Consider the following 12,316-nt stretch of genomic DNA (forward strand, 5'->3'; position numbering starts at 1 on the left):
ATAATGAAAACAAGTGATTCAAAAGAATAATGGACTTATGGACTGAACCAAAGCATATAAGATCAATTGCCCTATTGAATACAATCAATGTACACTATCAAGAAAGTACGTGAAAATGCTCTAATTGTTATATCATGGATCAGTGTCTATATTGTATTATAAATTTTGGTACAAAAATTATGTATGACAATAATTTATATATTTTATACCTGTAATCAATCGTTTATATATTTGTAAATAAATTGAATGTACATAACACGTCAACTACAGACACATAAAATGGTAACTACAGACATATAAATTATTAATTACATGTACATAATATGTTAAATGTAAACATATAATATATTAACAATATATTATGTCTGCAATCATGATATTATGTACTTGCAATTAACAGTCTATGTGGTCGTAGTAATATATTATGTACCAATTTGGCCAGCATTTTGCCCATTAATTGAATCGGTCCGGTGCGAACGAAAATTGGTCTGAGTATGATATAAGCTTAAAGGTGCCTCTTACAGTTATGACATACTCAGTACACCCCGTGGTCTGACAAAATAAAATAAAGTTGATTGTTAAAGATCTAATGTTAAAAATGTATAATACTTATATGACTAAAATTGGAAAAACTCTCGAACTTATTATTACCCTTACAAATGTGATTTCCCAACAATGTTGGACAAACCCTCCACCCAACCTTAGGTGTATTGGACACGACAAACACATTTACCTTATTGGCCTCAAAATTTGACCCAATTCCAAAGATCCAACATTATGCCCTAGCCTGGTATCCTGATTGATTATTGATTATTATTTATTTATTTATTTTTCCCAAGCATTATATATGTAAGCGAAATGTGTTGTTATTTCTTACAATATAGTCATATGTTAGTCATTCATAGTTGACGACTTTGTCGGAAACACATGGCTAGCTCTCATTTGAACCCCACTTACGATCTTGAAAATGCGGCCGCGGCCGCGTACACTCCCCTGCCGGAGCAACCCCATTCCGCCGGAGTTCAGACCCGTGACCGGAAACCCTTCAAGGTCATCTCCGGCATTATCCTCTCCTCACTTTTCCTGCTCGCTTTAATCCTCGTGGCGGTAAATTACCAAGCGCCACCATCTCAGGCGCCGCCGCTTAGCAGCGGCGGCGACAATTCTCAACATCCTGCCCCGTCCGAATCCGCGCAGCCGGCGGCTGTAATCCCGCCGTCCAGAGGGGTGTCTCAGGGTGTTTCCGAGAAGGCGTTCCGGGGAGCCTCCGGCGCCGGCAACCGAGTCTCGTTTGCTTGGAGTAATCTCATGTTGAGTTGGCAACGAACGGGTTACCATTTTCAACCTGTGAAGAATTGGATGAATGGTAAGTGATAATTCTGCAAAAATCTGTTTACTCCTTTCTTATTTTGCTTTGTTAATTAAAGACATTTATCGGAGTTTTTCCTGTTGATTCTCATGGCTGATGTTTGGGAACGAATGGATTCTGATCATCGTTTTCTGCTACAGATCCTAATGGTACGTTTGACTGCATCCTCTTTTTCCGTTTAATCGTGTGATTATCATGCTAATTATTATTTCTACACATTCTTAACATGCGCCGCTAATGCAAACGTCTCTAGATCTTGTCGCTGCAGTTTAATACTCGTATATTCTTTTTTCCTATTATGGTATTATTAAGCATTTTTAGAAATAAAATATGCAATAGTATAGTACTCCGTAATAATCAAATGAGTGGTTGATTGGATAGAATATAATTCTTGTATATGTTTTTTTTTTTTTTTTGTATGGTTTTTGATAGAGATATTAACATTTATTTAGGAGTGAATTTTTAAATGTACACTTTCAAGTAGTAGATGTGAATTTCTCTTCTCCCAAAAATATATATGGTAGGAATGGCTTATGGTCCGTTGTTATATCATAGACAAAGGTGCACATTGCAAAGTGAATCCTAGTCATAAATTGTCTATTTTTAGTATTGGAGTTTGAACTTTTAGAATATAAATTGTGTTTATAAGTTTTAGAAATTTGTGAATACAATACATGGTCATTACAAATTATGAATTTTTAAAAGGTAAGTTATAAATATTTAGTATCTAAAATGTGTATTTTTAGATTTGACCTACGTCCACAGAATATTTACCGTTTATGGTAGGACGGTGGATAAATTAGTTAGTTAATTTGGATTGTTTTGGTTCATAAAAATATGTGGTGTTTACTCATCTCTGATCTGGATTAGGATAAAAAAAAATAAGATAAGAAAGTGCCCAAGAATTGAATATTCCATTATTTTTGGACAGGGCCCACCTCTAGATCCAATGGTCCACTAGTTGCCACAATTATGTGAATATGTCGCCCCCATTCATTTTCTTTTAATATTAAAAACATTTTATGACCTAATGTTATTTGTTTAAAACATGTAAGTATGTAACCTCATTTGTTGCCCTTTCTTTGTTTAATTTTACCTTAATTACCTCGTGCAAAAGATATAATTTATCTTTAAAATTTAGAGAATTGTTTGTTGTATATACTTTTTAATTATACCATGTATGATTAACCTCAGACTTTACAATATCCAATATAATAAAATATATTATACATATAAAACAGCTTTAGAAATACATTTATATGTTGATAATTTCTGTGACAATTTCATAAGTGGTGACCCATGTTGCCCAATAAGTAATAAGCTGAATTGGTACGTCAAACAAGAGGGGTGGTGGATTATTTAATGATTGTAAAGACGAAAACAGTTTGACTAAGACATTGTAACATGGACTGCACGTGGCATTTATACAGGCCCATTATACTACAAAGGATGGTACCACCTTTTCTATCAGTACAATCCAGATTCCGCTGTTTGGGGGAATATTACGTGGGGCCACGCTGTATCAACGGACCTGATTCATTGGCTCCACCTACCATTCGCCATGGTTCCAGATCAATGGTACGACGTTAATGGTGTCTGGACTGGATCCGCCACCATTCTTCCCGACGGTCGGATCGTCATGCTCTACACCGGCGACACCGATGACTATGTTCAGGTCCAGAATCTTGCTTATCCGGCCAACTTGTCGGATCCTCTGCTCGTTGACTGGGTCAAATATCCGAATAATCCGGTGTTATTCCCGCCGCCAGGGATAGGTGTCAGGGACTTTAGGGACCCTACCACTGCATGGACATCTGGCAGTCAAAACGGTCAATGGTTGGTTACAATAGGGTCCAAGGTCGGTAAAACCGGTATTTCACTTGTTTATGAAACCACCAATTTCACCAGCTTTAAGCTCTTGGATGGAGTGTTGCATGCGGTTCCGGGTACGGGTATGTGGGAATGCGTGGACTTGTACCCGGTTTCGACCACCGGAGAATACGGGCTTGACACGTCAGCTAACGGGTTAGGTATCAAGCACGTATTAAAAGCTAGTCTGGATGACGATAAACACGATTACTATGCACTTGGAACATATGACCCGGTGAAAAACAAGTGGACACCCGATAACCCGGATTTGGATGTGGGTATCGGGTTGAGACTTGATTATGGGAAGTACTATGCATCCAAGACGTTTTATGATCAGAACAAGCAGAGAAGAATCTTGTGGGGATGGATTGGTGAAACTGATTTAGAATCTGTTGATCTCATGAAAGGCTGGGCATCTCTTCAGGTATGATAGATTCTTCATAAAATTCTAAAAATACTAAATTGACAACATTGATAGATATCTTTAATGTTTATGTCATTCATTCAGGCGATTCCTAGGACCATAGTTTTCGACAAGAAGACTGGGACAAACGTGCTTCAATGGCCGGTTGAAGAAGTGGAAAGCTTGAGATCAGGAGATCCTATAACTGCTAAGGCGAATCTTGAACCGGGATCTGTGGTGCCAATCCATGTTTCAGAGGGGACACAGTTAGACATAACTGCTTCATTTGAAGTGGATGAAACCCTTCTTGAAACAACCTCGGAGTCCCATGACGCTGGCTACGAGTGCAGTAATAGCGGCGGCGCCGTTACACGCGGCAGTTTGGGACCGTTCGGGCTTCTGGTTGTCGCCGATGAAAAACTTTCTGAGTTGACGCCTGTCTACTTCTACATTGCTAAAGGCGCCGACGGGAAGACAAACACTCATTTCTGCGCCGACCAGACCAGGTATATATAATATATGCATGCTTCTAAACCTTATTCATGTCGGAAAGATTACTATGTTGTCCGGTCCGGAATATGTGACATGATGAACAATTTGTATGCAGATCATCCATGGCTTCTGGAGTTGAAAAGGAAGTATATGGTAGCGCAGTGCCGGTTCTTGATGGTGAAAACTACTCTGCTAGAGTACTGGTACGTACGTGATTCCACTACTAGAAATTATGGAATTTCCGACCACCTGAAAGTGATCTTGAATCAAGTTGATACCAAAAAGTGGTCGGAAATAGCAACAAAGGTTTTTCCGAATACCAAAAGTGGTCGGAACAAAGTTTTTTACTTGATTTAAGATCATTTTCAAGTGGTCGGAAATTTCATAATTTCCACTAACATATATAAACATAAATGTGCAATCCAACTATCAGCTTAGATTTTTAGTTGAGAGATGGAACACATGCTTCAATTAGTATACTAATCGTGAAAAACATCATTAATGCAGATTGATCATTCGATAGTAGAGAGCTTTGCTCAAGGAGGAAGAACGGTGATCACATCAAGAATTTATCCAACAAAAGCCATTTTTGGAGCTGCAAAAGTTTTCCTTTTCAACAATGCTACTAAAGCTACTGTCACAGCATCGGTGAAGATGTGGCAAATGAATTCAGCGGATATTAAACGATTCCCCTTGGATGAGTTGTAGTCCCATGAAAAAATTGTTGTATTTTAGTTTATATATGTCGTTTTGATTTCATCAATTTAAGGTTTAAAATAGAGAGATATGAAGTGATATGCAGATAATGTTTGTATGTAAAATCTGTTTATTGCTAGCTATTTTTTAATCAAAATGATGAGTTTACAAGTATAACCCAATGGGCTTCACCCTTGGAACACTTTTGTTGGGCCAAAACCTTTTTCCAACCCTCAAAAGAGAGTTTTTTTTTTTTTTTTTTTTTTAAATATTATTTAGTCTATAAGAGCATCCACACCCGTTGGAGAGATTTGAGGAATAATACAAGAATGATTAGGAAAGAGAATGTGGAAAGGGACAAAAGAAAAAAAAAAAAACAGAAGATTCAGGCGCGCCGGTGTGGGCTGCTGTTGTGCGCGAAATAGCAGCCCATGTTCCTTATTTGCGCGAAACAGCAGCCCATGTTCCTTATTTCTTTTTTTTTTTCTTCTTCTTCTTTTCTGCCATTCTCTTCAACTTTGCAGAGAATAAATCTGATATTATCCTCCTCCTAATATCTGTTCATACATACTGGTGCACAAAGAATTAATGTTTCACGTTGAGATTCAAACCGGAAATCTCTGAAGTGAGGGACCACAGTTATGTCGCTCGACCACAAAGGCAAAACATAGTAGGGAAAAGGAGCATGTACGATGAGATAAGAATGAGGAGGCCTGGTCACGTTGGACCTGTGACAGTTGGAAGCAAACAACAAGACAAGACAGAAATTCCATTTTTATAAGTAAACTATGTTGTATCAATCTTAATCCGTTTACATGACCTGTAAAGCCCAGATTACTGTGTCATTTTGTGATTAAAATACTCAGTAGTTACGATTATGGTTGATGGCTCGACTTTACATAGACGTTTCTGGTGAAATTTGTTGTTTGTTTAATGTTTCTTTTTTGTTCTTTTAATACAATTATTTATTGAGTTATAGAATTAGATCCTTCTCTATGCTGTATCATGTGCTAGTTAATTATCACACATATCATGTTTACTTCTTAACGGTAACTAAGTAATCGGGATTGGATTAAGCTAAGCTAGATAGTCAATTTAACAGAGTTAGGGTGAATTAAATCGGATTACTTAATAAGCCAATATTGTTATGATTGGTATTACAAATATGTAGTGTTTTTGGAGTTATTATTTGTGTTATTGAATTAGACTTATTATGAGTCATTTGATTATTTGTCTAAATTCAAACTTGTAAATTAAATAACATATTTTAAGAGATTTTTTTTTTTAATTTCAATAAAAGCAAACATTTGTTGAAATAGTAGGATAGCTATAATTTCGAGCTATTTGCATATAGCATACAATTATTGTTTGAAAACATCATTATATTGCAAGAATGGCACTCATAGACATGTGTGGGAACAAATTATTGTTGTTTAAAAGCATTGTTTTTTGAAATCATTTCATCACTAAAAGGATACCTGCTTTTATGCATTTATCACCGGAAAATTTGTCCAATTATTCTACAAAAAAGTTACATATGAATGTGCTAGTATATGCGTATTTACGTAACGAGTTCTTCTAACATAAATTATTATCATATAATAATAACATGAATCAAAATTTCAAAACTGAAAAAGACTAGTCTAGTGGATGGATTATACTTTCTCAATCTTTTTTTTAGAATAAAGAATCAATGTTCATAACTTCATACATTAGGTTTGATCATGTGAGCACCCATTAAGAATAATAACAAATTGTCTATCACATTACATAGTAGTTGGCATATCATAAGTTATTATTATAAATTAAAATGTGAGTTTTGTATTTTTTTTTTATTACTAATTCATATAATCTAATCCATATATCAAATCAAAGTGATAAAATCCGGCATTAATCATGTAAAGTTAGGTAATGGCGCATTGGCGCCTCAATCACTCTTATTTATTTATATATTATTATTATTCATTCAACGAGGAGCCCGACCACCTTAAACAATTCTTGCGCCAACCCCACATTGTTCATTCGCATTGTCGGAGCCCAAAATCAGAAGTGCAAACTTCTTTGTATTTGTGTGTGGGTATATATATATATATATATATATATATATATATATATATATATATATATATATATATATATATATAATTCCGTTACCCTTAAAAGAAAGTCTAATTTATAAGGTCTTTAAAGCAATTTCAATCAAATTAGTCAACAATTTTTTTTGATAATTACAAAGTTCTAAGTTGAATGTTCAATGAAAATTACATATTGATATTTTTGATTTGAACCAATTACCTATGAATAATCTATGTTGAGCTAATTTTTTATGGTCCATTATTACACATTTCTAAATAGACTTTCTCTAAATTAAAGTTTAAATTTTTTTATCTTGCCAAATATTAGTAATTTGCTCACCATTTATCTCAAACATTGCATTAAAAAAAACTTATTATATATATATAATATGTATGTATATAATTAAAAACTATAGTGTAATCAAATAATATAATGTAATCTCCCTTTTATATTTGAATTTGAAAGTTATTTTTATCATTAATGTAACTTAACAGTAAACTACATCATTAAATTACTTTACATATTTTATTTTATTTTTCATATTTATTACCAAGTATTTAAATTTTGGTTTTCTTTTTTGAAAAAAAAAAAATATTAAGAACACTTTGTCAATTTTTTGAGGGGGCCCATAACGGGTGGTTGGGGTCTTTGAGGGAGTGGGCCCCTCAACTCACATTTCAAGGAGTCGTTTAGCCCAAAAAAGCAACGCCGTTGTGAAATGTGAAACCATTGACGGCTTCATTTTCGAACGTTACTTTCAATTTTAGCTTTTACAGGCAATAACCGGTTACCGTTTGCCAATTGTTTTATACTCCCTATTTCCTATTTTACCTGTTATATTTTTCTTTTTAATTTGTTCAAAATATTGTTATCTTTTCAAAATTGAATTTAACTATCACTCTATATTTTTTAATGAGTAAATACTTAAAATGATCCATCGACTATAGCAAAATTCATAAATTGATCTTCGATTTCAATTTCAACCAATTAAGTCCTTAACTTTGCAATTTACACGATTTGGTCCTCCATCTATTTGACCATTCGACTATATATGTATGTATGCATGTATATATTATTTTTTTTAATAATTGAATAGACAACCTGCAAAAAAAAAGTTAATCGAACAAATTTAGTTGGTAGATGGGCCTATTTGACATTTAATTTAGTTCGTGGTGAAAATTGAGCACTTCGCAGTTGTAGATGTGCCTATTTGTTACTTATGCCTAAAATTTATGCAAAAAGCAAATAAGACAATCAATTAAGGAGGAAATGATATATTTGAAAAAAATCTCATGTTTTTATTTTTTTTATTTTTATTTTTTTTTGAAAGAATCTCATGTTTTTTCCCTTAAATATTCATTTTATTATTAATATTATTAATTTCACATACATAAAAGATTGATATTTTATGAGATGAGATTAATAGAGCTGAATCTTTGCTACATACATATAAATTTCAACTCTTAAACTCATGGTTAAGTGATTAAATTCCTTGCATTTTAACTAGTGTTTTTTTGGTGTTAAGCATTTTATGCTTAATTGATACATTTATGACTTTTCTTGAGTGAAGGTCACAGAATAAAACTCTAGTGGTGGGATATTCATTCTTTAAGCTACAACAGATTTAGAAAGTATATTGAACAGACAGTACCGTGTAATAGATTCGATAGTACTAAAAAAAGTTAATTATTATTTGTTTATAGTTTAACGTAACATTAACTTTACTTATAAGTGAAAATTTAACTTGTAAAATATTCGAAGGTATTTAAATGTGTATTTTGAAAAAAACTTGTTTAAATTATTTTTTAAATTATTTATAGCTGATCGACTTAATAAAAAATGTCAATAAATAGTTGATAATCAAAATTAGAATATTGTGGTTAGCTGATTAATTTGGTTGGTTGCTTTTATAGTTATTTTTAGTGGAATTTTGAAAATTGGTTTTGGACAAACCGGACGAAGCAGTAAGCGGTTCCATGAGCGCACATTACGCTATGCATATTTAGAAGAGAGAAGTGCGAATTTCGGGGAAAGAACGTTTGCTTGCCCATTCGTCTGCTCCTTCTCGGAGAACCACCTCGGCGTTATGTAAAACAGCTCATCCAATCTCTGTTGCAAGGATTTCATCAATGGCTCTGCTTAGTGCTCTCCGTCGGGCTTGCATTTGTAATGCTTTGATCTTCTTCACTGTCTGCTTCGCCGGCGACAGATTCGTCAGCTTCGAGTTGGAGTACACCTATGTCACCAAATCTCCACTCGGTGTTCCTCAGCAGGTAAGAATAATACGTTCCCAGAAATGGAGAAGGAATTAGAACCCGTTTTGCTCAGTAGTTGAACTGTTTCTGTGGCTATTCGTGTAATGCGGGTCACGACTAACAAGACGGAGTAAATTGAATAGAAAGTTACACTTTTTTCTGCTGATTTTTACTTCTTCTTTGAAGTACAATAGGAATTTATGGATGCTTTAATGACCCAGGTGCTGGTTATGGACCATTTATGGAAAATACATCTTTTTTTGTTTTTGGGTTCTGCTCTTTATTGAATTTGTACTGTGTATTTTCTCTCTCCTTTTCCTTTTAAGAATGTTGTTACTCTTTGTATATGGTATATAAATTGGGAGTCTATTCTGTGTTTTTTAGTGTTAGGCTTTATTTCCATGTAGTCTTGCAGTTGAATGGAAGTGCTTTTGTCTTTGATTATCATGGGAGTATACCATTTCCTGGGTTTTGTTTGAATTAGGATGTGTGATTGTATTTCTAGTGAAGCAGTAAGATGACTTCACCATTGGTTATCATTTGAATCAGGTTATTGCAGTTAATGGGCAATTTCCAGGTCCTGTTTTGAATGTTACAACTAATGATAATGTTATGGTTAATGTGAGGAACAGGCTGGATGAAGATCTTCTGGTTACCTGGTATATTTTAATGAATTATGGTTTTGGAAGATAAGAATGTGACTGGAATATGTTATCTTTTCTTACTTGTGTGGAACTGGTTTACAGGCCAGGAATTCATATGTGGCGCTCTTCCTGGCAAGATGGGGTTCATGGAACAAATTGCCCTATCCAAGCGAAGTGGAACTGGACCTATCAGTTTCAGGTCAAGGACCAGATTGGAAGCTTTTTCTATTTTCCTTCATTGCTCATGCAGAGAGCATCCGGTGGCTTTGGTTCTTTTATTATCACTAACCGCCCTGTTATCAGTCTTCCGTTTGGTTTTCCTGATGGAGATATAGTCATGCTCATCGGTGACTGGTATACCAAAAGTCACAAGGTTTGTATAAGTCATTAAGTTGAAAGATTCTATTTTTTGTGCAAATATTGATATGTTTGGGTCCAGTGTGTTCAGTGTATAGTTTCTAAATCTAACTGAATCTTAGGCTCTGCGTGAGGACCTTGATAATGGTAAAGAATTGGGAATGCCAGATGGGGTACTTATCAACGGTAAAGGACCCTACAGATACAATTCTTCACTTGTTCCAGATGGCATTGATCATGAAACAATTAATGTCGAACCAGGTGCATCATTTGCAAACATTTCTTGTTTAATCTTATAATTGTTGTCAAACTATGTTTCTCTTTCCTTGTCGGTCATTGTTATTATCTTGACCAGGTGGTATCGAATACTGCAGGCAAAACTTATCGTGTTAGGGTGCACAATGTTGGAGTCTCGACTTGTTTGAACTTTAGGATTCAGAATCATAATTTGCTTTTAGCAGAAACAGAGGGAACGTATACTTCTCAGCAGAATTATACTAGCCTAGATATCCATGTTGGGCAATCCTACACTTTTTTGGTAACAATGGATCAGAATGCAAGTAGCGATTACTATGTTGTAGCAAGTCCTAGGCTTGTAAATCAATCGGTTTGGGAAAAAGTTACTGGTGTTGCCGTTTTGCACTATTCAAACTCCAAAGGAAAAGCAAGTGGCCCTCTCCCGGATCCTCCCAATGATTTTTATGACAAATCCTATGTGATAAATCAAGCATTATCCATCAGGTTCGTCACAATTTACCAATGTTTATACCGGTTTAGAAATGGATTTCTTTTGGCCAGTTTTAAACATTCTTTATTGTGAAATGAGTTAATACATCTCAGGGTCTCAAATTTTCTTAGAGAAGAATTTTGGTATTGATTTGTGCTGTTTAATGAAATGGTTTTAGGCAAAATGTATCTGCTAGTGGAGCTCGTCCGAATCCTCAGGGATCCTTCCACTATGGCTCTGTTAATGTGACTGACATTTACATTCTAAAGAGTGTCCCACCAGTGACCATTGACAGAAAACGGCGAGCTACATATAATGGGATATCCTTTGTTTATCCCGATACTCCCATGAGGCTTTCTGATATATATCATGTGCCAGGTGACTACAAACTTGATTTTCCGAATAAGCCAATGAACAGACCACCTAAGATGGACAAATCACTTATCAGTGGTACATACAAGGGATTCATAGAAATCGTATTGCAGAACAATGATACTGTTGTGCAGAGCTTTCACATGGATGGTTATTCATTCTTCGTGGTCGGGTATAACTCTTTACTGAAAGTATGGTTATTACGAATTCCAATTCTGGTTATATATGTATTGGTTTAATGATCTATTTCATGCAGGATGGGCTATGGAGAATGGACAGAGAACAATAGGGGCTCGTATAATAGATGGGATGCAATATCCCGGTGTACTACTCAGGTTTGTTTTCATTCCCGAAATTCAGAAACTAGATTTGCATTTTGTTTCTCTTAATGACAACTTTCCCTTAATCATTAGGTTTTTGCTGGAGGCTGGACAGCAATCTTGGTATCTCTTGACAATGTTGGTGTGTGGAACCTTAGAACAGAAAACCTCGACAGATGGTATTTAGGGCAAGAAACTTTTATGAGAATTATCAACCCCGAAGATACTAGCAATAAAACAGAAAACCCTGTGCCGGATAATGTTCTTTACTGTGGTGCCCTTTCCTCAATGCAGAAGTATTAACCTTTTTCTTCTTCTTCTTCTCTCTCTCGCTCTCTATGTGCTATTAGACCATTAATTAACTTGTTATTCATATTTTGCATTTCAGGCAACAAAAAACATCATCTGCAGTTGTCCATGGAAGCTCGGACCTGATGCTATCGATGATGTTGCTATCTGCTGCTAGCATTTACATTTTACATTAACTTTGAATGTTGTGGAAATAGGGTCCTTTTTTGGGGTGTGGGTAGAGGTGAGGGGGGGGGGGGGGGGTGTGGTTTGAATCATTTGATTTGCTGTTTTGCCTTTAAAAAGTTTTCATTTCCATCATTTACATAGGAATGTTGTGTATGACAAATTCTGTTTTAGCATTTACCAAGGAATGAAGTAATTTTATCTTAGTCTATGAAGCTCTATCCTTAAATGTGTGTTTGTCTGTACACTTTACATTTATATA

At 35.0% G+C, this 12,316-nt stretch overlaps 2 protein-coding genes across 2 annotated transcripts; both read left to right on the plus strand.

The window, feature by feature from the left end:
• The first annotated feature begins 838 nt into the window (after window positions 1-838).
• LOC109186906 (acid beta-fructofuranosidase-like) lies at window positions 839-4,896 on the plus strand. Its single transcript, XM_019337094.1, has 6 exons — window positions 839-1,366; window positions 1,510-1,518; window positions 2,800-3,662; window positions 3,747-4,147; window positions 4,249-4,336; window positions 4,641-4,896. Exons 1-6 carry the CDS (start codon window positions 928-930, stop codon window positions 4,839-4,841), a joined length of 2,001 nt encoding a protein of 666 aa, XP_019192639.1. The 5' UTR covers window positions 839-927; the 3' UTR covers window positions 4,842-4,896.
• Window positions 4,897-8,915: 4,019 nt separating this feature from the next.
• LOC109186807 (monocopper oxidase-like protein SKU5) lies at window positions 8,916-12,285 on the plus strand. Its single transcript, XM_019336960.1, has 9 exons — window positions 8,916-9,178; window positions 9,710-9,819; window positions 9,907-10,177; window positions 10,284-10,422; window positions 10,536-10,902; window positions 11,067-11,432; window positions 11,517-11,595; window positions 11,674-11,876; window positions 11,969-12,285. The coding sequence occupies exons 1-9, from the start codon at window positions 9,035-9,037 to the stop codon at window positions 12,063-12,065; spliced, it is 1,776 nt and encodes a 591-aa protein (XP_019192505.1). The 5' UTR covers window positions 8,916-9,034; the 3' UTR covers window positions 12,066-12,285.
• Window positions 12,286-12,316: the final 31 nt, after the last annotated feature.

Source organism: Ipomoea nil, unplaced genomic scaffold (assembly GCF_001879475.1).
Source record: "Ipomoea nil cultivar Tokyo-kokei standard unplaced genomic scaffold, Asagao_1.1 scaffold1407, whole genome shotgun sequence".
Lineage (NCBI taxonomy): Eukaryota > Viridiplantae > Streptophyta > Magnoliopsida > Solanales > Convolvulaceae > Ipomoea > Ipomoea nil.